Source organism: Oncorhynchus mykiss, chromosome 10, assembly GCF_057628025.1.
Source record: "Oncorhynchus mykiss isolate SJ-2025 chromosome 10, ASM5762802v1, whole genome shotgun sequence".
Taxonomy (NCBI): domain Eukaryota; kingdom Metazoa; phylum Chordata; class Actinopteri; order Salmoniformes; family Salmonidae; genus Oncorhynchus; species Oncorhynchus mykiss.
The window spans coordinates 47316947-47343884 of record NC_143031.1 but is presented as its reverse complement, the minus strand read 5'-3'; the positions used below and the strand labels follow the sequence as shown (position 1 = coordinate 47343884).

General features: G+C 44.9%; 1 protein-coding gene across 2 annotated transcripts; it reads right to left on the bottom strand.

Moving 5' to 3' along the window:
- Window positions 1-61: 61 nt before the first annotated feature.
- LOC110534113 (cell division cycle protein 23 homolog) lies at window positions 62-6365 on the bottom strand. Of its 2 annotated transcripts, none has more exons than XM_090186885.1 (16): window positions 6149-6365; window positions 5257-5329; window positions 4968-5105; window positions 4761-4803; window positions 4550-4655; window positions 4307-4439; window positions 3983-4160; window positions 3755-3852; window positions 3583-3664; window positions 3235-3388; window positions 2828-2947; window positions 2620-2695; window positions 2444-2505; window positions 2256-2334; window positions 639-752; window positions 62-481 (listed from the first exon to the last, which is right to left on the bottom strand). In XM_090186885.1, the coding sequence occupies exons 1-16, from the start codon at window positions 6253-6255 to the stop codon at window positions 329-331; spliced, it is 1716 nt and encodes a 571-aa protein (XP_090043011.1). In that variant the 5' UTR covers window positions 6256-6365; the 3' UTR covers window positions 62-328. The 2 variants fall into 2 exon arrangements, with proteins under 2 accessions (XP_090043011.1, XP_021474463.1); XM_021618788.3 differs by having other exon boundaries at window positions 639-758; window positions 6149-6363.
- Window positions 6366-26938: the final 20573 nt, after the last annotated feature.

Genomic DNA, 26938 nt, shown 5'->3' with positions numbered 1-26938 from the left:
CGTCTTTGTTCCTCAGTCAACAAATGATTTTGTTGGGGATATAATCTAGTTATTACTGCACCAATCTTGGAAAGAAATGAATTTATTCTCCATGCCGTTTCCACTGACACTTCAGACCGTTAGTTCATTGCATTTTCATATTCAAAAGTGGCAACTCCTGCACTTCACTACGTAAACTTACACAGATAATATGTACATTTATTTCGAGAGATAAAAGGGGTAGTCATTTACAAACAATCTCTTCAATGACAATGCAGAGATGAGGTTGTCCCCATTGAGTCAAAGTGAAGCGGGGCTTTTTGCTAGCCAGTGGGATAGAGGTGTCGTCTCAGGGGGTGAAGGAGGACAAGTCGAGGGGGGACACCCTCCTGATGGGAGTGTTGTTGGAGGAGAGCGGCCCAAACAGGTCTGTGGTTGAGGACTCCGTCTGGTCTCTGACCTGGGAGATCTGTCGGAGCAGAGCCTTGCCTTCCTCACGAGCCTGGTGGAAGAACGCACCGTACCTCAGAAAAGACTGACACTTTACCTATACAGGGCAAGCAGTATGCGTGTATCTAATTATATCAAAACTAAAATACGTTACAGGTAACGAACACTGCCGGTTCAATTTGAAGAGAGGTTGTAGAGGGAGCGCTTACGTCGTTGTAGTCACAGCAGCGTTGTGCACAGAGTGACGCCTCGTCATAGAGCTTGTTTTTGAAGTAGTACTGGCCCAGGTAACGCAGGGCCGTGCTCACCTCCGCATGCTCCAGCTGCTCCTGTTGGCACAAAACCTCTTTCACACCAACTCCAACTGTGCAAACACAGGGGGGGGGGGCCTTGCCATAGAGACTGACTTGATGGTCAAAACATACCTATATACAGTCAGGTCAATTATTGGCACCCTTGATAAAGATGAGCAAAACATGATTGATTTTATACTAATACAATTGCTCAGAGGAAGATTTTATTAAACAAGTAATCTCTAAAAAGGTGGCATTGTTAAGGTCAACATGAACTCTACCAAAGTATCAGGACATTTTAGACAAAAACGCAAGTGGATCTTCCAGCAAGACAACCCCAAGCACTATTCAAAAATCGACATTTTGCAATGGCCATCTCAGTCTCTGGCCTTGAAGCCCATTGAAAACCTGTGGTTTGAATCAAAGAGGGCAGTCTGTAAAACAGACAAAGGATATCAAGGATCTGGAAAGATTCTGTACGGAGGAATGGTCTAAGATCCCTCCCAATGTGTTCTCCAATCTCATAAAACATTTTAGAAAAAGGAAATCCCAAAATATATTCCTTACCCAAGGACATTTAACCTTGGTGACCATCCGGGAGAACAAAGAAAATAAAAAAAAGGAAGCACCTACAGTACATACCCTCGCAGGGGACTGTCCCACTCATGTCAACACAGTCGCTAGTAGCAACTACACAGGTTATTCAAGCAAGAGTAATGACCATCATTCAAGATTCCTACACATCCATTCCACTTGAATAGCAAAAAAAAAAAAAAGAGAAATAAACAAAGTCATTACAAAAAAAAGATGAGAAAGAGAGCTGTTCATTCAGACAACTTTGGCTCGACCCAATCTAAGCAGTCGATCCAAAGTGCCTCTCTGAAACAACTTCCTCATTTCACCAGAATTTCAAAGTTGAGGCTGAGACGTGGTCCATATTTTGGTGCGGATAGAGGTTGTCTTCAGCTATTGCTCATTTGTGCGCGCGTTTCGGCTGACCAATGTAAACAAGCCCACATGGGCATTTGAGCATCTATTGTACTACAACAGCCCATCTTTTCGTTTAAGCTGGGCTGAAGCGCATTTGGGTATACCTTCTTTCCATTTTAGAAAAAGGCGCAGTGTTGTTATCTTTGCAAGGAGAGTGTGCTATAGCAGGGATGGTAAACTTGTGGCCTTAGAGCCCTCGAATCCAAAAAAAAATAATTATGGGGGGGGGGGTCTCAATTTACTGTTGTGAGTTGGCATAGTAGAATATACCTGCTTTAAAACTGCAACATATTCTCTACGACCATGGCAAACATGTGTAGAGCTACACAAAATAAACTCCAAAACGTTACCCCATCTTTGAGATTTGTTTTATAATTCTCTTTCTCTGAGCATTTGTATTACTATAAAATTATATAATTTCAGGGAAAAAAACATGCATAAAATTAGGCATTTATACAGTCTTTTTTCCCTCACCTTTATCAAGGGTGTTAGCAATTATGGACCTGACTGTATATGCACACAGAGGACAGTTAGGTTGCTCACCCCACAGGAGAAGATGTCTTGGATGTATATGATATAACACTGGGCCGCGTCGTCAGATTCGTTAAGCTGCTCGTGAAGTCTGTCAACAAAAAAAAAAAAACGAGCACAACTGGATTGAATCCCGGCACCAAGTCTCAAAAACACATCATTAAGCGGGTACACACAAGTACACGCCAAAATCTCCTTACTTTGCCAGCTTCAGTAGGGCCATCCTCTCCACGTCCCCCACAGAGTACGCCCTCCAGTAACACTGGCCAAAAAGGAAGAATAGAACTTAAATGACAACGTACAGGAATGACAAAAAGAGAACATTGAAATATACAGGAAAAGGAAAACTAGTGACGGAGATGGTGCTGTTGCTAACCTTCTTGGCCTCGACGTGCTGTGAGAGTTTCTCGTAGCTCTCTCCCAGAGCAACCAGCATACGAGAGTCATTGGGCCTGAGGACCACGGTGACAAGTCATTCACACTACAGTATGTGACCATTTGGCAATACACTTAACTACATGATAAAAAGCACCAACAAGAAAAACCCTCTCCCTTGTTTTGTTTTTTTTTACACAAATGCACACCTGAGCTGGTGGGCCTTTCGATAGTAGTACAGGCAGTAGAAGGGCATCTTGAGGATCTCATAAGTCTGTCCCAGGCCATACCAGGCACGGTAGTCTCGCTTGTTCACTTCTATAGCGTGCCTGAACAAAGAAAAACATACACAGAACTATTAAAAACCCCATGGGGATCAACTCCCCCGGTACCCATAGGATGAGCCATGCCATAGTGGACTGTCAGTCTGACCTGTAGGCCTGGGTGGCAGCGGGCCATAGTGGAGTGTCAGGCTGACCTGTAGGCCTGGGTGGCAGTGGGCCATAGTGGAGTGTCAGTCTGACCTGTAGGCCTGGGTGGCAGTGGGCCATAATGGACTGTCAGTCTGACCTGTAGGCCTGGGTGGCAGTGGGCCATAGTGGAGTGTCAGTCTGACCTGTAGGCCTGGATGGCAGCGGAGGTGTTCTTCATCTCCATGTACTCGTGGCCCATCAGAGTCCAGGCCCCCAGGCAGCGAGGGTTCAGCTTCAGAGCCCTCTGGAAGTACAGGGCTGCCTTTTCGTGCTGCGAACGCAGGCTGTAGTAGTTCCCTACACACAGGACAGACAACACTTGAGCGCCCTTTAGAGACAACACTTGCACTCTTAAGACTGTTGGAAGGTCTCGTTTCAGTCTCATTGTTTGGTCTGGGTCTTGCACTGAACGTAGTAAGAGTTTTGATATGGGTTCATGTCTGGAGTTGAGGTGTGGCTTTCGGTCCGCTGTGTGGTGACGGGTCCCTTACCGATGACACAGCAGGTCTCTACCCTGTACTTGTCTATCTCCACCAGGTTGTGGGCCAGGTAGCTGAGCTCTGGCTTCATGCTCTGTGGAAACAACAGACACAGGTTAATAAAAAGACAGAGAGACTTCCAGATGGAGACAGGCATTACTGTGGTGCAGCAGTGGGGTCTCACCCTGACATAGAGCAGGTTGGAGAATGTGTCCATGTTCTCAACACGAAAGGGATCCTGCTCCCGCAACTCATTGAACAGAGCCAGAGCCTGGTCAATATCTAAATGACAAAAGAAAAGCACAGACTTGAAGATGGATCAAATGCGTCGGGAACTGCTTGAGAAGGTTAATAATAAGTTTGTTCATAGTGCTCATTTAAATTGATAAAGCAAAGCGTGAAATAAACCCACCGCGGATGTTGTGGTAGGCCACAGCGATCTGTGACATGATATACGTGCTCTTGGAGAAACCTGCCTCTATCAGGCTCTGGTATTTCTGCAGCGCCTCTTTGATCATCTGCAGCTCTGTGTACATGTGGGCCACGAAGAAGTCTCTGATCCAACAGTCTGGCAGAGACAGGGACTTCAGCTGACGAAATGGAGAGGAGGCACAAGTATATCAGTGGAATATTCCATAGAAGCCCATGGACATGTTTTGTAGTCTAGTAGATCTGGGAACTACTGTAGTTGGGTACAAAAGAGAATCTGTTCAAGTTGTGAGTATGTGTGCGCTACCATTTCAATGTTGGTGACGAGGTTACAGAGCTCCAGCCACGCTCCCCAGTGTAGAGGTAAGGCATGGGTCGCCTCCACAAACACATCCACTGCCTCCTTCAGCAGATCCAGCTTCCGCAGCACCACCCCATACCTGTAAACACACACGCGCGCAAAGACATTACAGTTTTAAGAGGTTAAAGCGTCACTAGGCATGTCCAAGTCCACTGAGTGGGCGCGTGTGATATTGTGGGAGGGGCTTACAGGTACAGAGCGAATCCATCCAGCTCTCCAGCACTGTGTTTCTTACTCAGCTCCACCCTCAGCTCCCGCAGAGCCTCGTTCCGCACCTGACCTTTTTCCAGAGGCCCTGCAAGGCAATCACAGACCAAAACAAATAGAACCAATCAAGACATTGAACTCTGTCTAGAGACAAAGCTTTGATTGAGGCGGCAGAGAAAGCTTAGCTCCTCACCCAGGCTGTCCACTGTCTCATCGTCTTTTTTCTTTTCCCCAGACTGGAAAACAAAGGAAAAATAAGAGCCTGTCAGAATTGACAGGCTACACACAGGATGGCCATCATGGAGGAGTTGCAAGGATTCAGGCAAAAATCTCTATTCTCATTTTTTTAAAGTAGATGTCTAGAGACGATGTTACTGTGAATGCTGAAACCTCATCTCACCAGATAGCGGGAGTACATGTACAGGAAGTATGCTTTCTGACTGCAGCAGCCCCGAAGGAAGTAGGCAGCTCGGTCATACTCTTTCAGGTCAAAGTAGGACTTGGCCAGGCCGAGAGCATCCAGGTCCTGAGCATCCTCCTACAACCAGGAGGTCAGACAGAGTAAAGAGAGACAGTAACAAACATTCAAATGACCTTCAATTCAAAGGCTATCAATTCAAAAAGATCAGCAGCTTGTTCATGCATTTGAGGACAATATTATCGTGAACTAGCCATTACTGGACACAAACCTCAGTAAAAAATGTGGGTGGGGGTAGTTCATTCTTGGGCAGGGGGTCCAGGGAAAATGCCAACTCTGATGCCCTGAAATAGTCACACAAACATCGGTGGTATCACTGACGTGGTTCATTCTATGTGTTACCTACTGTATTCAGAAAACATAAAGGCTTCGTTTGACTCTGAAAAAAAAACTGATTTGACTAAACTTGCAAGCTATCATGAAAAAAGGATCAGACTATTTCCCCTTCTCTTTTTTTTAGTCGGAATGGTGCTATACCGGAATGTGGACAGTCAGAGCCCGGAGTGGTATATGGCTGGGGAAAAAAACGCAACTCAATCCAGGGATGGAATGTCGTTATACTCATCATAATCATCCCTAAATGATTAAAAGTTCATTGAGAAGACTAAAATACGGTTAGTTTTGAATTAAACTGCCGTTTTCACCAGCATGCTAGGGTAGCTAATGCTAGAACAGCCCATTGGATTCAATGAGAATGTGACGCGTAGTGTCGGAGTGAGTAGGTTCCAGAAGTGTTGTTAAATCCGCTGGGTTGCTTAGCATTAACTAGCCTAGTATGCTTACGAAAACGGCAGTTTAATTAAAAACTGGCAGTACTTCAATATTCTCGATTCACCTTTCATAATTTCAAGATGATTAGGAGTAGAAAAACATATTCCTTCCCTGGATTGAGGTACGTTTTCACAGCCATATAATTTACAGCTCTGGCTGTCCACATTCAGACAGCACCGTTCCGATGAATTATGACGAGACAAGCGATAACATTAACGAGAATGTTGAATCATTTTGGCTAGCTGGCTAACAACTGTGAGATCACCAAATCTAGCTATTGTATACTGAAAGGAACAGTGATCATAATAACGTAACGAAGAGCGCTTACTTACCATTTCACGCTATGTACAAGTCCTCTTTCTTTACAAAGCGATATTACAGATATCAGTTGTTTTTTTATTTGAACTAAATCACCAAACTCACTACACAAGGCCGCCATTTTTCATACCATGATTGGTACGTCATGAAAACACAAGTTGTGATTGGACAGCGTTTTGACCAATCACAATTTAGCTCTAGCTTTTCTGCATTTTATCTGAAGGGATTCTTTACATCGTTTTTATTTTTAACAATGTAAAACAGTTTTAGACATTTGCTGGAAGTATTTTAAGAGTAGGCTACCTAAATAATAAGATGGAAATCAACTACAATGCAGTTCAGAATTTATTCAGGGGGTGGCAGCATTTACCACAGAACACATTTAACGTTTACAGAATGCTGCTTTGAAAGACAGCTAGACTGTGTACCCTTGTGATAAAATGAGAGAAAGCAAGCAATCACAAAATCCCAATTCCCCCTCTAAATACTTACTGTCCTCAATTCAAGGTACAATCAATGTGCCCGTACCTGTGCCAGAACCTGGCACATTGATTGGCTCTTGCATTGAGGACAGTGAGTTTAAAATCCAATCAAGGTACATTTTTTGTGCGTTCAATTTGCTACGTTGCGTGACGATTTAAACGACACGTTTCCCCTAAACGGTGCACACAGTTCTTCCACAACCTTTGAGGTCCGTTTACTCCCGTTTGATGTGTTGGTAAGATGTGGCCTGATCGATATGGGTGTGACCATTTGAAATTGCAAAACTCGTGCAGCACACGAGTCCCTCTGGGCCACCATAATCACAACATTCATCAACTGGTCGTTCAGTACAGTACCGTTTCCGTTTAATTAAATGTTGAACACACAGTTTTGTCTTACTGAATGCACCCCTGTTGTGTCTGCTCATGCTGTGCCCTCTGAACTTCACATATGAATTGGCCCTTCACAAACATGGCTGACAGGTTGAAAGCAAGATCCTAATGCATTTCATGTTTAAACACGACGCAAAGCATCTTTGCCGTTGTTGCTTTCTGAACAGAATGTTGCTTTGATAACACTGTGTTTGATGCTGCTAATCTGTAGTTTGCTATGTGGAGCACAGTCTTGGGTTTGTGGCATGCTACAGCGACATGATTCTCCCTAGAAGCCTCCTCTGGAAGACCTTAAGCGCTTTTAGCAGGACGCATGGTTTTGGAACATTCAGACATAAATATGCTAGGTGGAACAAACATGCATCTCTGACATGTAGAATAAGGAATGTAAGCTCTATTTGTAATATTTATATCTGCAACCATAACCGAGGGAAGTAGGGGCGCTGAAAATAATAATAAAAAAAATATATAGAAAAATGTATGTTTTGACAAAAGTAGTGCACTGGGCCTTTACTAGTATTAGCTGACCAATATAGACCCCTGTAGCACAGGCAAAAAAAATGTGTCAGTGTCTCCGGCTTTGGCAAAAAAAAGGTAGTTGTGTCATTAAGAACAGTTTCTTGCAGGATTCAATAGTTGGAATTGTAAGAGTTGTTGCCCTGTCCCTTTCTTGTCATTAGAATGGAATCCAGAAATAACTAAATCCTGTCCTCAAACATTTACATCAAAATGCGCAACGTTATGGGAAAAGACACAAAACATCCACATCAAATTAAATATTTTTCTTGATCAAATAACATGGAAAACAACCACTTTTTGTAGTGCAGTATTAATTTACCATCCTTACAAACCACTTAATGTAAATGTACATGACTGTATTTGTAAATGTACATGACAGGTTTGTACCTGCAGACTTTCTATCACCATGAAGAAAAACAATGCACAATACAGTAACTGAGTACATTGAGACATCAAGTGGTTTGTGATGATGTGAAGTGATGATGTGGCTCAGTTGGTAGAGCATGGAGCTTGCAATGCTAGGGTTGGGGGATTGATTCCCACTGGGGACCAGTATGAAAATGTGTGCACTCACTCAGTAAGTTCCTCTAGATAAAAGTGTCTACTAAAAAGGACTGAATAGACCATTTCAGTTTTCACATAGAGATACGCTACATTTCAAGAAACTGGAACATGCATCAAGCATTTTTATATTCCACAAGTATTATCAGATTAACTGTTTTGTACAGATAATTATCAGACTGAATTTACAAATGCCGGTAAACACTCGAATACATTTAGTTTAATATTTTTCACAAAAGTAGTGCACAGGGCCTTTACTAGTCCTGTATTAGCGGACCGATATAGACCTTCAGCGTGGGCAATTTATTTTCCCTGCCTCCTCTAAGTCCACCTCCCCTCAGTTGCTCCCCTCTCTCTCTCTCTCTCTCTCTCTCTCTCTCTCTCTCTCTCTCTCTCCATTTCCCTATATCTCCTCTCTCTCTCTCTCCATTTCCCTATATCTCCTCTTGTGTAGAAGCCGCTTTAATAGACTGACAAGGTAATAAAGTATTGTCAGAGAGTTTACAACTGCAACCACATGGCTCACTGAGCAGGTTGAAAGATTCACAATAAGACAGGTTATACACCCGCTCCCCATCCTCCTCCTCCTCTCTCTCTTTCTTTCTTTCTCTATTTCTATCTCTATCTCTGCTTCTATCTCACACACACACACACACACACACACACACACACACACACACACACACACACACACACCCTGCAGGTAGAGCAGTGAACTGCGTGAGGAAGTTGCTCGGAGACTTTTGAGAATGCTGTGTAATTAAAAGGGACAATATCCCACTGGTGTGCCTGGCTCTATTTCTGTGCTCCACAGAGCACTACACCATGGGACCCAAAGCCGTGTACACAGAGATAGCCTCCCCTGCCACCTCCACCTCTCTCAGTCACACTCTCTTTCATGACACATCCCTATTCTCTTTCGCGTCAGATCAAATTTGTCTTCATCTCATGCAGCTCTGTATCCTCACCCCTTCTTCTCTTCGGGTTGTGTGTGTGGGCTGAGGGCACAATGTATGCAGTATATTCTATGCCACCTCATCTCTGAGCGTTGTGAATGTGTTCCTGCTGTACTGGCACAGTCCGTCTAAGCCAGACCTCAGTACACGGAGGCCATCACAGAGACTCTGTGATGAGGTTGTGATGATGCCGTCACATTGGATTGAGGACAGCAGCCAGCAGCTCGGCCTCATTAGGGCAGCCACCACCTGAGCCCCTGGCTACACCACAGACACAGCCAGAGTCTGGCCAGCATACTGACTTCCTGACTGCAGCCCAGAGATGGGTTCTACTGTACTTATGGTCATATTTTATATTTAACATACAAAAAATGTGAACGACATACATTTCAGATATCAACTGAAACATGTCTTGCTATACTACTCCTTAACCCCTAACACAACTCTAATCCTTACCCTAACCCTAACCTTAACTCCTAACCCTAATTCTAACCCTCGCCCTAATTATAAACCTAAAACCTATGCCTATGCCTTTTTACAAGTGAGGAAATGCAAATGTCCTAACTTCTCTGAATATTTGTTGGTTTACTATCATTGTGAGGACTTTTGGTATTCACAAGTATAGTAAACTGCACACATACGTACGTACGTACGCACGCACGCACACACACACACACACACACACACGGTGAGAGGTAGTGGACACATCCTTTATAACAAGGTGCTGTATGGTGTCTTCCAGAGAGGTGTCAGGCTGTGGATAATGATTGAGACAGAAGTCTAATGTCTGTGCATCGAAGCAACCAGAGAGGGAAGGGGGCCGTATTTAGGGCTTGTGATTAATATGCCCCCTGGGACAGTTGGGGGTGGGGGTGGAGTTGGAGGAGAAGTGTGTTTGAGTGGTAACCTCAGTTAACAGGGGGAATTCATAACGGCAAGCCTAACATGAGCATCTGATGGGGGTCAGCTATCGATGAAGTATGTCACTGACAGTCCTGTAAATATGAAGAGCTGCATCTCATTCATACGCAATAGCTCAGTCAACACCCTGTTTGACCCCAAGGTTATTATTTATTGTAATGTGATACACTCCCTTGTTTTGGTCCCTTGTTGAGGACTCTGGGTTTTGGTTACGGAGCTAGGAAATGCTGCTCCCAGATGGCCGTGCAGCTTAGAGGTTGTCTGGTGGTGAAAATAAGGAACCAAGGCAGACATTCCTGGCTATACATCACATTAAATCAGTCAGCTCGTCACAATTTACGTGAAACTTTTCCCCTCAGATTTGATTAAACCCAGTCTTTGTTTATTTCATATTGTACGTAACTCACTGGGTCTTGTGTGTATGAGTGTGTGAAAGTCTAGCAGTTTGGACAGCCCACTTTAACTTAATTCCCCGACAGATGTAAACCATCGGGTGTACCGAGGAGTCCAAGGAGGCAAGCCGCACAGCGAGAGAAAGAGAGAGAGCGAGACAAAGAGAGAGAGAGAGAGAGAGAGAGACAGCAGAGCAGGGTGAGAGAGGAGTCCTCATCCTTGAACTTCTGTCCCCCTGTCCTGCCGTTATTTAGCTCTGTCCCCTCCTCCATTATGTCAGCATGAACACAGATCTAGAAAGAGGGGGGGGGGGGGGGGACGAGAAGGAAAAAAATTGAGGGGAGAGAGAGAAAAGGGGAGATAGAAAGAGATTATTGGATGGCTGTCTGTATGTTTCACTGAAACAGGTGGAGGTTTGGCACAAAATGCTCATGTTACCGAATCACAACGATTGTTGAATCATCTAGGACATTAAAGGCTGTGTCAACATCCATAATGTATGCTAATAGTTTTCCGGAGCAAGTCTTAGGATTTCTCCTCATTTAAAGAACCCTGACCTAGCATTACCAAAATCCAGCAGAGCCGCTTATTCACAGCTCAGCAGAAAGAGTTACAGCCCGTATGGAAAAAATACATTTAAAATACAGTGCATTCGGAAATATTCAGCCCCCTTGACTTTTTTCACATTTTGTTACTTTACACCCTTGTTCTAAAATTGATTTTCTTTTTTCATCCTCATCAATCTACACACAATATTGCATGATAAAGCAAAAACAGGTTTTTAGACATTTTTACACATTTATTCAAATATCTAATTTACATAAGTATTCAGACCCTTTACTGAGTACTTTGTTAAATAAACTTTGGCAGCGATTACATCCTCAACTCTTATTTGGAAAAAAAAAATCAAAAAAAAAAAAATCAAAAAAATTCAGAGGCAGGAAGTGGTCACCCCATGACATGTACACACTCCCCTCTTCCATTCCCCAGTCCTCTAGTCAACACTCCTCATACAGCAGCTGGGTCCTACCAAGTCTGATACTTCTAGGAGTAAGCTTGGCAGACCTGTATTTGGGGAGTTTCTCCCATTCTTCTATGCAGATCCTCTCAAGCTCTGTCAGGTTGGATAGTGTTGCTGCACAGCTATTTTCAGGTCTCTCCAGAGATGGTAGATCGGGTTCAAGTCCGGCCTCTGGCTGGGCCCCTCAAGGACATTCAGAGACTTGTCCCGAAGCCACTCCTGTGTTGTCTTGGCTGTGTGCTTAGGGTTGATGTCCTGTTGGAAGGTGAACCTGACCGCTCTGGAGCAGGTTTTCATCAAGGATCTCTCTGTACTTTTCTATGTTAATATTTTTTCATCTTTCCCTTGATCCTGACTAGTCTCTCAGTCCCTGCCGCAGATAAACATCCCCACAGCATGATGCTGCCACCACCATGCTTCACCGTAGGGATGGTGCCAGGTTTACTCCAGATGTGACACTTGGTATTCAGGCCAAAGAGTTCAGTCTTGGTTTCATCAGAACAGAGAATCTTGTTTCTCATGGTCTGAGAGCCCTTAAGGTTCCTTTTGGCAAACTCTTAGCGGGCTTTCATATGCCTTTTACTGAGGAGTAACTTCCGTCTGGCCACTCTACCATAAAGGCCTGATTGGTGGAGTGCTGCAGAGATGGTTGTCCTTCTGGAAGGTTGTCCCATCTCCACAGAGGAACTCTGGAGCTCTGTCAGAGTGACCATTGGGTTCTTAGTCACCTCCCTGACTAAGGCCCTTCTTCTCCGATTGTTCAGTTTGGCCAGGCTGGCCAGCTCTAGGAAGAGGCTTGGTGGTTCCAAACCTCTTCCATTTAAGAATGATGGAGGCCACTGTGTTCTTTATGGACAATTCCTTCGACCTCATGGCTTGGTTGTTTCTCTGACTTGCACTGTCAACTGTGGGACCTTTTTTATATAGTCCAATCAAATGAATTTACCACAGGTTGACTCCAAGTTGTAGAAACATCTTAAGAATGATCAATGGAAACAGGATGCACCTGAGCTCAGTTTTGAGTCTCATAGGAAAGGGTCTGAATACTTATGTAAGTAAGGTATTTCTGTTTTTCTTTTTAATAAATGGTTTAACATTTCTAAAAACCTGTTGTCGCTTTGTCATTATGGGGTATTGTGTGTAGACTGACATGCATTAACAAAATGTATTTCAAAATACATTCAGACATATTTTATAATACATCTTCACATGTGTTCATCAATATATCTGGTACATATTTTTGAAAATATATTTGTACTGAAGACATCAAAACTATGAAATAACATATGGAATCATGTAGTAATCAAAAAAAGTGTTAACCTTTTAAGAATCGGACACTTAAAAAAAAAAAACATTCCGCCTAAAAGGACATGTTACGGTGCGTGAATGAGGACCCAAAAGCGAATTAACGTAAACAGAACTTCTTTAATAACAAAACATAGGTAGGCTCAGATGGACCGGCAGATTCCGACAGGACAGGACAAGGTTGCAGCAAACATGACGATAGTCTGGTTCAGGCATGAAAAACACAAACAAGAATCCGACAAAGACAGGAACAAAAACAGAGAGAGATATAGAGGACTAATCAGAGGGAAAAAGGGAACAGGTGGGAAAAGGGGTGACGAGGTAGTTAGGAGGAGACAAGGAACAGCTGGGGGAAAGAGGGGGAGAAAAGGTAACCTAATAACGACCAGCAGAGGGAGACAGGGTGAAGGGAAAGGACAGAAACAAGACACAACATGACAATACATGACAGTACCCCCCCACTCACCGAGCGCCTCCTGGCGCACTCGAGGAGGAAACCTGGCGGCAACGGAGGAAATCATCGATCAGCGCACGGTCCAGCACGTCCCGAGAGGGAACCCAACTCCTCTCCTCAGGACCGTACCCCTCCCAATCTACTAGGTACTGATGACCACGGCCCCGAGGACGCATGTCCAAAATCCTACGGACCCTGTAGATGGGTGCGCCCTCGACAAGGATGGGGGGGGGGGGGGAAGACGAGCGGGGGCGCGAAGAACGGGCTTGACACAGGAGACATGGAAGACCGGGTGGACGCGACGAAGATATCGCGGAAGAAGAAGTCGCACTGCGACAGGATTAATGATCCGAGAAATACGGAACGGACCAATGAACCGCGGGGTCAACTTGCGAGAAGCGGTCTTAAGGGGAAGGTTCTGAGTGGAGAGCCAAACTCTCTGACCGCGACAATATCTAGGACTCTTAGTTCTTCGCTTATTAGCAGCTCTCACAGTCTGCGCCCTATAACGGCAAAGTGCAGACCTGACCCTCTTCCAGGTGCGCTCGCAACGTTGGACAAAAGCCTGAGCGGAGGGGACGCTGGACTCGGCGAACTGAGATGAGAACAGCGGAGGCTGGTACCCGAGGCTACTCTGAAAAGGAGATAGCCCGGTCGCAGACGAAGGAAGCGAGTTGTGGGCGTATTCTGCCCAGGGGAGCTGTTCTGACCAAGACGCAGGGTTGCGAAAAGAAAGACTGCGTAAGATGCGACCAATAGTCTGATTGGTCCGTTCTGCTTGACCGTTAGACTGGGGGTGAAAGCCGGAAGAGAGACTGACGGAAGCCCCAATCAAACGGCAAAACTCCCTCCAAAATTGAGACGTGAATTGCGGACCTCTGTCCGAAACGACGTCTGACGGAAGGCCATGAATTCTGAAAACATTCTCGATGATGATTTGTGCCGTCTCTTTAGCAGAAGGAAGCTTAGCAAGGGGAATAAAATGAGCCGCCTTAGAGAACCTGTCGACAACCGTAAGAATAACAGTCTTCCCCGCTGACGAAGGCAGTCCGGTGACAAAATCTAAGGCGATGTGAGACCACGGTCGAGAGGGAATGGGAAGCGGCCTGAGACGGCCGGCAGGAGGGGAGTTACCGGACTTAGTCTGCGCGCAGACCGAACAAGCAGCCACGAAGCGACGCGTGTCATGCTCCCGGGTGGGCCACCAAAAACGCTGGCGAATGGAAGCAAGCGTACCCCGAACGCCAGGATGGCCGGCTAACTTGGCAGAGTGAGCCCACTGAAGAACGGCCAGACGAGTAGGAACGGGAACGAAAAGAAGGTTTCTAGGACAAGCGCGCGGCGACGGAGTTTGAGTGAGTGCTTGCTTTACCTGCCTCTCAATTCCCCAGACAGTCAACCCGACAACACGCCCCTCAGGGAGAATCCCCTCGGGGTCAGTGGAGGCTACTGAAGAACTGAAGAGACGAGATAAAGCATCAGGCTTGGTGTTCTTAGAGCCCGGACGATAAGAAATCACGAACTCGAAACGAGCGAAAAACAGAGCCCAGCGCGCCTGACGCGCATTAAGTCGTTTGGCAGAACGGATGTACTCAAGGTTCCTATGGTCAGTCCAAACGACAAAAGGAACGGTCGCCCCCTCCAACCACTGTCGCCATTCGCCTAGGGCTAAGCGGATGGCGAGCAGTTCGCGGTTTCCCACATCATAGTTACGTTCCGACGGCGACAGGCGATGAGAAAAATACGCGCAAGGGTGGACCTTGTCGTCAGAGAGGGAGCGCTGAGAAAGAATGGCTCCCACGCCCACCTCTGACGCGTCAACCTCGACAACGAACTGTCTAGTGACGTCAGGTGTAACAAGGATAGGTGCGGATGTAAAACGATTCTTGAGGAGATCAAAAGCTCCCTGGGCGGAAACGGACCACTTAAAGCACGTCTTGACAGAAGTAAGGGCTGTGAGAGGAGCTGCCACCTGACCGAAATTACGGATGAAACGACGATAGAAGTTCGCGAAGCCGAGAAAGCGCTGCAGCTCGACGCGTGACTTAGGGACGGGCCAATCAATGACAGCTTGGACCTTAGCGGGATCCATCTTAATGCCTTCAGCGGAAATAACAGAACCGAGAAATGTGACGGAGGAGGCATGAAAAGAGCACTTCTCAGCCTTCACAAAAAGACAATTCTCTAAAAGGCGCTGGAGGACACATCGAACGTGCTGAACATGAATCTGGAGTGACGGTGAAAAAATCAGGATATCGTCAAGGTAAACGTAAACAAAGATGTTCAGCATGTCTCTCAGGACATCATTGACTAATGCCTGAAAGACAGCTGGAGCGTTAGCGAGGCCGAAAGGAAGAACCCGGTATTCAAAGTGCCCTAACGGAGTGTTAAACGCCGTCTTCCACTCGTCCCCCTCCCTGATGCGCACGAGATGGTAAGCGTTACGAAGGTCCAACTTAGTGAAAAACCTGGCTCCCTGCAGGATCTCGAAGGCTGAAGACATAAGAGGAAGCGGATAACGATTCTTCACTGTTATGTCATTCAGCCCTCGATAATCTATGCAGGGGCGCAGGGACCCGTCCTTCTTCTTAACAAAAAAAAACCCCGCTCCGGCGGGAGAGGAGGAGGGGACTATGGTACCGGCGGCAAGAGCTACAGACAAATAATCTTCGAGAGCCTTACGTTCGGGAGCCGACAGAGAGTATAGTCTACCCCGGGGGGGAGTGGTTCCCGGAAGGAGATCAATACTACAATCATACGACCGGTGTGGGGGAAGAGAGGTGGCCCTGGACCGACTGAACACCGTGCGCAGATCGTGATATTCCTCCGGCACCCCTGTCAAATCACCAGGCTCCTCCTGTGAAGAAGAGACAGAGGAAACAGGAGGGATAGCAGACATTAAACATTTCACATGACAAGAGACGTTCCAGGAGAGGATAGAATTACTAGACCAATTAATGGAAGGATTATGACAAACTAGCCAGGGATGGCCCAAAACAACAGGTGTAAAAGGTGAACGAAAAATTTAAAAAGAAATGGTTTCGCTATGATTACCAGAAACAGTGAGGGTTAAAGGTAGCGTCTCACGCTGAATCCTGGGGAGAGGACTACCATCCAGGGCGAACAAGGCCGTGGACTCCCTTAACTGTCTGAGAGGAATGTCATGTTCCCGAGCCCAGGTCTCGTCCATAAAACAGCCCTCCGCCCCAGAGTCTATTAAGGCACTGCAGGAAGCTGACGAACCGGTCCAGCGTAGATGGACCGACAAGGTAGTGCAGGATCTTGAAGGAGAGACAGGAGTAGTAGCGCTCACCAGTAGCCCTCCGCTTACTGATGAGCTCTGGCTTTTACTGGACATGAAGTGACAAAATGACCAGCAGAACCGCAATAGAGACAGAGGCGGTTGGTGATTCTCCGTTCCCTCTCCTTAGTCGAGATGCGGATACCTCCCAGCTGCATAGGTTCAGCACCCGAGCCGGCAGAGGAAGATGGTAGTGATGCGGAGAGGGGGGCAACGGAGAACGCGAGCTCCTTTCCACGAGCTCGGTGACGAAGATCAACCCGTCGCTCAATGCGAATAGCGAGGTCAATCAAGGAATCCACGCTGGAAGGAACCTCCCGGGAGAGAATCTCATCCTTTACCTCTGCGCGGAGACCCTCCAGAAAACGAGCGAGCAAAGCCGGCTCGTTCCAGCCACTGGAGGCAGCAAGAGTGCGAAACTCAATAGAGTAGTCTGTTATGGATCGATTACCTTGACATAGGGAAGACAGGGCCCTGGAAGCCTCCTCCCCAAAAACAGATCGATCAAAAACCCGTATCATCTCCTCCTTAAAGTCCTGATACTGGTTAGTACACTCAGCCCTTGCATCCCAGATTGCCGTGCCCCACTCACGAGCCCGTCCAGTAAGGAGAGATATGACGTAGGCGACACGAGCAGTGCTCCTGGAGTAAGTGTTGGGCTGGAGAGAAAACACAATATCACACTGGGTGAGGAACGAGCGGCATTCAGTGGGCTCCCCAGAGTAACACGGCGGGTTATTGATTCTGGGCTCCGGAGATTCGAAAGCCCTGGAAGTGGCCGGTGGATCGAGGCGGAGATGGTGAACCTGTTCTGTGAGGTTGGAGACTTGGGTGGCCAGGGTCTCAACGGCATGTCGAGCAGCAGACAATTCCTGCTCGTGTCTGCCTAGCATCGCTCCCTGGATCTCGACGGCTGAGTGGAGAGAATCCGAAGTCGCTGGGTCCATTCTTGGTCGGATTCTTCTGTTACGGTGCGTGAATGAGGACCCAAAAGCGAATTAACGTAAACAGAACTTCTTTAATAACAAAACATAGGTAGGCTCAGATGGACCGGCAGATTCCGACAGGACAGGACAAGGTTGCAGCAAACATGACGATAGTCTGGTTCAGGCATGAAAAACACAAACAAGAATCCGACAAAGACAGGAACAAAAACAGAGAGAGATATAGAGGACTAATCAGAGGGAAAAAGGGAACAGGTGGGAAAAGGGGTGACGAGGTAGTTAGGAGGAGACAAGGAACAGCTGGGGGAAAGAGGGGGAGAAAAGGTAACCTAATAACGACCAGCAGAGGGAGACAGGGTGAAGGGAAAGGACAGAAACAAGACACAACATGACAATACATGACAGGACATACCCAAATCTAACTGCCTGTAGCTCAGGACCTGAAGCAAGGATATGCATATTCTTTATACCGATTCAGACTGATCCAGTGAAGCATTACATTACTACACTACATTTTGTATCAAGTCTGCCAGGAGTTTGCCCAAAAGTGCCAAATTGGTCAATTGATACATTTTCAAGTACGCAACTATAGAGAACATACAAAAATGCTAAGGTAATAAAAAATTCAAGTTTACACTCATCCAGGAATGTCATACATGATGATGGATAATTATCTTCCCTACAGAAAAAACACTAACCTTTACACATTTAGATGGCCAGGCGGGGTGGGTGTGGGTCCAGAGATAGCAAGGATTCAAACTGTAGAACCCAGTTCCTACAATTGAATTTAAAAAAATGGATTTGATCAAACAAAACTATGCTACTTCTAGTCTCTGGGACCCTCAGGATGACAAATCAGAGCAAGATTCCTGAATGTAAGTACATTATTTACCTTCAGAGATGAATGTATCAAACCAGTTGCCGTGATAAAAGTGTTTTGTTGTTGTGCACTCTCTTCAAACAATAGCATGGTATGTTTTCACTGTAATAGCTACTGTAAATTGGACATTGCAGTTAGATTAAGAATAATTTCAGATTTCTGCCCATATAAGACATGTCTATATCCTGGAAAGTTGGCTATTACTTACAATGTCATTCTAGTCACATTAGCGCACGTTAGCAACAACCGTCCTGGTTTAGGGACACCAATCCCATAGAGGTGCAGAATGAAATTAAACACAGACTACACGTTGCTAATCAGGAAAGCATTTTGTGGTGGACTGTCATTACAATTGCTTCTCAGGAACCTGGTAAAATTAGCTATGTTTGTAGTATCATACTTACTAACCCACTGAATGGCTCTGAATTCACTGTGAGCATACAGTCAAAGCAACAACAACTTTTGGAGCACACTGGTGCGCTCAAATCATATCCCGATGTCAACAGCAAATAGGAGTTTGGCTAATTTAGCTAACTAATGTACATTTTCAGAAAACAAGATATATTAAGTAGCTAGCTATCTAGCTAGAGTTTGCGATGTTTGGTGGTCAATGAGACTGAGAGCTAGCTAACCACCTGAGCTAGCGAACAATGTAACAAAAGTATATTAAAAATACTCCATCAATAGGTTCTGCATTTCAGGAATCACCGTAGCAAGTACCCTGGTACACTGTTAAATTATTTAGCCAAACAATAAAAACATTTAAGAAAACTCTCAGTTTTTCCCAATGCTCTCATTGGCTTTCATGTGTTTCAAATGTGAGCTTGTTGTTAGTGCAGACTGACATAAATGTTAGTGAGATTGACATAAATGCATGTCATACCAAAGAGCCCACTAAAGTTTAATTGTTGACAGTCACCATTTCGTTACAGTATGATTTAGCAAATTTTTTACATTTGCCATACATTTTTATTTAAAAAATATATTTCTTACAAATACAGTACCAGTCAAAAGTTTGGCCACACCTACTCAGCCAAGGGTTTTTCTTTATTTTAACTATTTTCTACATTGTAGAATAATAGTGATGGAGTGTTGCATCAAATGACCTGGCCTCCACAATCACCTGACCTCAACCCAATTGAGATGATTTGGGATGAGTTGGACCGCAGAGTGAAGAAAAAGCAGCCAACAAGCATACATGGGAACTCCTTCAAGACTGTTGGAAAAAGCATTCCAGGTGAAGCTGGTTGAGAGAATGCCAAGAGTGTGCAAAGCTCTCATCAAGGCAAAGGGTGGCTACTTCGAAGAATCTCAAATATAAAATATATTTTGATTTGTTTAAAATACATTTCATTTGGAATAAAATACTATAAAACATGATATTCAACTGCTCCTCCTTTAGGGATATGATTTCCCTTCAATGTTATGCTTCAATTAAGTGAACGAACTGCTATTTTTTTTTTCACATCTTACACGAGCATGAACTAATGCTGACATTTCCAAGCTGTTTGTAACGGTGGAAGTCCTGAGATCAATGTGGGAAACAAAGGCATGTGAAAAGCTTTCAAAAGATGACTGCCTATATACAATCTTCTGACAGCTTTGAGGTTTTTCGCTTTGCAAGTAAACATCATTATCTCCTTTGAAAGTCTTGGCTGTTTTTCTGTAAAAGAGAAAAATAAATAACAACACATTTACTGTGGCCTCAAACAACATAATAGCCCCAAAAACATTTATATGACAGAGCACAATGGGAGCTGATTGCAAAAAACATCAAGAAGCAAGTAATATTCCTGAGTGATGAAAACAGGTCAGCAGACACGTCAGAGAAGACAATGATACATACTGGCAATTGCTGTCAATGAGACAGAGAGGCAAGGAGAATTGAGTTCAGTTGAGTCAAGAGAAATGGAATCAAGATGGAAACAGTAGCTTTTCAAATTAACAGTCTAATATAGCTCAACAATGAACACAAATCAAAAGCTCTTTAGTTGTCGGTTTGATATTGAAGAGGATGTGTTTGTGCCTGGTCAATGCACCAGGCCGTGGAAGCCTCAATTTAAACCAAGCTGGTGAAACGTAAAGGAGAAGGAGAGATGGGAAGTGATAGAATCCTGGGAGACCTTCTGGGGTGACAAATGAAGCTCTGAGACTCCTGACGTGACAAATGAATAGGGCGCAATATGTCAAAATGCTCCAGTAAAATTCAGTGGCCCATTTATTATGTGGCTCTTGTCTGCAGCCTAAGCGGCATGAAAGAGTCAATCCTTGATCAAATGGATATGAGGATCTATTTTTCATCCTTAAAAATATTTCAGGATGACCACAGGCAGTTCTTAAGGAGATTGCCAATTGCCTTTTCCGTCTGCGTCACTCTCCTCCCTCTCTTGTCTTTTCCTGGGATTCTTCCCCACTTTGCTCAAATGTCAGTTCAACGTCTAGTTTTGATGCCCATCACTAACGTGAGTTCAATGTGAAATCACCCAATCACCCTGCCATTGGATTAAGTTGAAAGTTGGCTGAAAACAAAAGACACAATTCTCTTCCGGTGATGACTTTTTGCAAATCCAATCAGTTTCCCACGGCGATTCAACGTCATCACGTCGAATAGCTTGGTTGAAATGACGTGCAAAACAACATTGACTCAACCAGTTTTTTGCCCAGTGGGTCCCTTCTGCCTCAGTGGAGTGAATTAGTAAGAAGAGAGCACTAATAAAAGACTGGCCAGGCGGAGCTGGCTGATTGAATTAGCAGAGATACCGTCCCCTGGCTAATCTGGAACGCTATCTCCCGGACAGTGCATTAGGAGCATTAACTCTATTGCACTGGAGCGTGTGCTGCTGCTACCTGCCTCCCTGTCCCATCTCTAAATCTGGCCCCCTCCCCCAGTTCCAGCCGATATGATCCATTACTGTCAACCTCATCTCCTCCTAATTTGCTATAGATAGGAGCTTGCTGCTGCTGGCAGAAGAGAAAACTTGCAGTCCCCCTCCATTTATTTTAGCACCCTGATATCGGGACCATAAGTGGAAGGCTGAAAGCAGATCTCAGCAACAGCCTTCTCTGCTCCCCTACACCTGTAACAACATGAGTGCACTAAATTGAACCAGAAAGCATGCTCTGCTCGCATGCACCTTTCATTCATCGGGACTCTCAGGTTCAGCGCTGAGTGTTGAGATGGCAAGCCGTGACTTGAGATGGCAAGTCTTGTCGGCGGAGGCAACAGCTGATGACTTCGTGGTGTAAGGTTCGGCAGGTTGTGTGCATGTGTTTGCATGTAAAAGGGTGATTGGGGCGTTGGGGCTGGAGTGGGAGAGAAATTCGGTGTCGATTCGTCGCCGCTCTGAAACGCCGCAGAAACCAGTGCCACATGACACCTGGAAATGTGAAGTGGAGCAGAGGTCAGAAAGATAGACGTTTGATAAGAACTCCAAGCATCTTTCCAATCTCTCTTTCCTCGGCCCTGACCCCCTAGCTATTCCATCATGAACTGAGAGGTCCAGCTAACCTCTCAGGCATTATACACAGGTCAGCCTTGATGGGTTCTGACTTTTAGGTATTAAATATACTTGTTCGTGTCACTGAGGGAGAGAGAGGAATGTCCATCAATTAGGTCAGGATATGTTATTGTTACCCATCAGGGATCCGATGGGAGGAGAAGAGACACAGTCTGGTAACAATCACCATGACGGCCGTGAGTTTGGGAGCAGTGAGCAATTTGGGGCAGAGGTCAGGTTAGATGAAGTGAGGAAGAACATATGTCACTAATCTTCCGGTTATCAACGGAGTTGCATTGGCTGTTCAGATGTGTAAGGAGGGGCTCAGCAGAGGAGAAAAAGTTCAATACCAATGCTTGTGTGACTATGTTCTTTGTCTGTGCAGCTGTATGACCCAATAAACTTGGTTTGAGCTTTACTAATCGTCCGTGGAATTTTATAGGGTTCATTTAGAACCTAACAGCATACAGTACAGTGTGCCTGCAGTGTGCTGAGGTTGAACAGAGCAGAGCAGGGAGAGCGTTGTGTCTGTCTCAGCCCTGGCAACACAACACTGAGGTACCAACCCGCATGACATCATCCACACACACACACACACACACACGCACACACGCGTGCGCGCACACACACACACACACAAAGTGTCTGACATGTCTCCTTACAACACACACTGAAACACACAGACACACGTGCACAATCCCTTAGAAATCTCTCCTGACAAAAGCAAATACTCTCATTCCATAACACGAAGCCATTGTAATCTTGCTCACCCCCTCGTCGTGCGTACTGATGCCGTCCGCCTTGACCTCTCCGTGTTATTTATTCCCAGTACCAGTGTTTATTTATTCACAGAGGCCGTGTAAGTGATCAGGGTGTCCGTGGCGACTCACGGTGACAAGCAGTGCCGGTGATATCCAGCCTATTAACTTGTTGACACTTTGGGGTCAGGCTGACGCTGGGCTAATGTCGAGTGTGACAGAGCGGAACCTCTTCATTATCCCACTGTAATGTTCTCATTGCTGAGGGCTTGCTCACTCTCTCATCCCTCTCTTTTTCCCCTCTCTCCCTCTGTCTCTCTCTGGCTCAACCTCTCAGTCTCGCTCTCTCTCTATTCTTCCCTGCCCTCTCATCTTGCCCCTCCATCTCTTGGAGCGTCCGGGTACTCTTTTTTTTAACAATTTTTTCCCAATTTCCCTCTTTTCTGTCGATCCCAGCTTTTTTCCTCTCTCCGTCCCTCTCTTATTTCATCACCTCTCACTCACCTACTTGCCCTCTTTTTTCTTATTCTCATTTGGCTCTGCCCTGAGATGGTCCCATCAGTCTGCTCTATCCCCTTTCTATTATTTGTACATCTTCTCCCCATCTCTCCTCCTGGCCTGACACCCTCCCTATTTGTCTGCAATTTGCTCTCTCTCTCTCTCTCTCTCTCTCTCTCTCTCTCTCTCTCTCTCGCTCTCTCTCCTTGTTGCAACACAAACCACTCTCTTAGAGGTTTGATGACAGACTCACCCCAGACTGCTCTCTGAAACCACCTGTCCCAAAGCCTCCTCCAAAATGTAAAACCCTAAATGCGTTACTGTGATTGGCTGCATGTCCGCATGCAGTGGAAACTATGGAGAGAGTAAACAACAGCCGGATCATTATGCGTTGCAAGCACAATGAGTAATACTGAACTGCCAGGAGAAATGTCTCTCACTCTCTCCTCTCCCTCTCCTCCTTCGTCATCTTGTCACTTGTTCTCTCTTACTGTACCTCCTGAATGATGCTGGCGTGCATGCATATAATGTACACTATTAATCAAATCAAAAACATGTTTAAACTGCATGCAAAAGTTTGGTGCAGATCTCCTTATTATTACATTGAAAGGAAGTATGGAGGTTGAGTGAGAGAGAGAGAGAGAGAGGGAGTGTGGTGGTAGTTCAGTTCATCATAGAAGAAGGACCTTGATGTGGGCAGGTAGAAGGTGATGAAAACGTCAAGCATGAGTGTTATTGTCGTGGGTACGTTGTTTGTCTTCATTCACTCGTTCGCCTGAACAGCACAATTGGTAAATGTGTGACAATTATTTTGGCAAAAGATCAACTGGTCACGGCAATATACTGTACCTCTGACGAAGGGGAGGTCACAAACACCATATACATGAGGGAAGTAAGGTTATTGGCTGTCATTATTGAAATCATTTGTGTGCACTTTAGTATGTTTGTGTGTGTGTAGTTTTGTGCTTACGTGAGTATGCTCATTAATGTGTTTGTACATTTTGCCAGTCCCCAAAATGAAAAATTATATTTTAGACTTTTAGGTTAGGTTTAGGGTTAGGGTTACAATCATGGTTAGGGGTTAGGGGTTTGGGGTTAAGGTTAGGGTTAGGTTAATGGTTAGTGTTAGGGTTAGGCAGTGGTGTAAAGTACTTTAAAGTACTACAGTAGTTTTGGGGGGTATCTGTACTTTACTATTTATATTTTTGCCAACTTTTTGTTTTACTTTTTTTTAATTTATTTTTTTTATTTCACCTTTATTTAACCAGATAGGCTAGTTGAGAACAAGTTCTCATTTGCAACTGCGACCTGGCCAAGATAAGGCATAGCAGTGTGAACAGACAACACAGAGTTACACATGGAGTAAACAATTAACAAGTCAATAACACAGTAGAACTTCACTACATTCCTAAAGAAAATAATGTACTTTTTTACTCCATACATTTTCCCTGACACCCACAAGTACTCATTACACTTTGAATGCTTAGCAAGACAGGAAAATTGTCATCCTTACTGACTCTGATCTGGCAGACTCACTAAACACAAATGCTTTGTTTCTGAATGATGTCTGAGTGTTGGAGTGTGCCCCTGGCTATCCGTACATTTAAAAAATATATATATATTTTGACATCTAGTTTGCTTAAGGAATTTGAAATTATTTATACTTTCACTTTTGATACTTAAGTAAATATTTGCAATTACATTTACTTTTGATACTTCAGTACATTTACAACCAAATACTTTTAGACTCAAGTTGAATTTTACTGGGTGACTTTCCCTACTTTCCCTATTACTGGGTGATTTTCCCTGGGCGGCAGGTAGCCTAGTGGTTAGAGCATTGGGCCAGTAACCGAAAGGTCGCTAGATTGAATCCCCGAGCTGAAAAGGTACAAATCTGTAGTTCTGCCCCTGAACAAGGTAGTTAACCCACTGTTCCAAGGCTGTCATTGTAAATAAGAATTTTTTTCTTAAGTGACTTGCCTAGTTAAATTAAGACTTTCCCTATTATTTGTATATATTTATTTTATTTAACCTTTAACCTATTTAACTAGGAAAGTTAGTTAAGAACAAATTCTTATTTACAATGACAGCCCACCAAAAGGCAAATACCTCCTGCGGGGACGGCGGGCCTGGGATTAAAAATAAAAAATAAATACAATATAGGACAAAACACACATCACAACAAGAGAGACAACACAACACTACGTAAAGAGAGACCTAAGACAACAACATAGCATGGCAGCAACACATGACAACACAGCATGGTAGCAACACAACATGACAACAACATGGTAGCAACACAACATGATAGCAGCACAAAACATGGTACAAACATTAATGGGCACAGACAACAGCACAAAGGGCAAGAAGGTAGAGACAACAATACATCACGCAAAGCAGCCACAACTGTCAGTAAGAGTGTCCATGATTGAGTCTTTGAATGAAGAGATTGAGATAAAACTGTCCAGTTTTAGTGTTTGTTGCAGCTCGTTCCAGTTGCTAGCTGCAGCGAACTGAAAAGACGAGCGACCCAGGGATGTGTGTGCTTGGGGACCTTTAACAGAATGTGACTGGCAGAATGGATGTTGTATGTGGAGGATGAGGGCTGCAGTAGTTATCTCAGATATGGGGGAGTGAGGCCTAAGGTTTTTTTTTTTTTATAAATAAGCGTCAACCAGTGGGTCTTGCTGCGAGTATACAGAGATGACCAGTTTACAGAGGAGTATAGAGTGCAGTGATGAGAGCACTGCACTCTATGCTCGAGAGCACCCTTACCCTCTGATCTATAAATTAATTATATGTAATCTAGCATGGGTAGGATGGTCATCTGAATCAGGGTTAGTTTGGCAGCTGGGATGAAAGAGGAGCGATTAAGATAGAATAAACCAAGTCTAGATGTAACTTTAGCCTGCAAGCTCTAAACCCTCAGAAGTAGTAAGAACACCTGTGGGTGGGGGTGCATTCTTCTTACCAAACCACATGACCTTTGTTTTGGAGGTGTTCAGAACAAGGTTAAGGGTAGAGAGAGCTTGTTGGACACTAAGAAAGCTTTGTTATTGAGCATTTAACACAAAATTCAGGGAGGGGCCAGCTGAGTATAAGACTGTATCATCTGCATATAAATGGATGAGAGAGTTTCTTACTGCCTGAGCTATGTTGTTGATGTAAATTGAGAAGAGCGTGGGGCCTAGGATCGAGCCTTTGGGTACTCCCTTGGTGACAGGCAGTGGCTGAGACAGCAGATTTTCAGTCTTCATACACTGCACTCTTTGAGAGAGGTAGTTAGCAAACCAGGCCAAAGACCCCTCAGAGATACCAATATTCCTTACCTGGCCCACAAGAATGGAATGGTCTACCGTATCAAAAGCTTTGGCCAAGTCAATAAAAATATCAGCACAATATTGCTTAGAATGAAGGGCATCATTGAGGACCTTTAAGGTTGCAGTGACACATCCATAACCTGAATGGAAACCAGATTGCATACCCGAGAGACTACTACAGACATCAAGAAAGCCAGTCAGTTGATTATTAAGTGTACGTTTTTCCAACACTTTTGATAAACAGGGCAAAATAGAAATAGGCCTATAACAGAGGATCAGCTTGATCTCCCCCTTTAAATAAAGGACGAACTGTGGCTGCCTTCCAAGCAATGGGAGCCTCCCCAGAAAGGAGAGACAGGTTAAAAAGGTTGGAGCTAGGCTTGACGATGATAGGGGCAGCAACCTTAAAGAAGAAAGGGTCTAAACCATCTGACTCAGATTGTTTTTTGGGGTCAAGTTTAAGGAGCTCCTTTAGCGCCTCGGACTCAGTGACTGCCTGCAGAGAGAAACTTTGTAGCGGGGCAGGGGAAAAAGAGGGAGAAGCATCGGGGATAGTCGCATTAGAAGGGGTGGGAGATGAGGAAATGTTGGACAGGCAAGG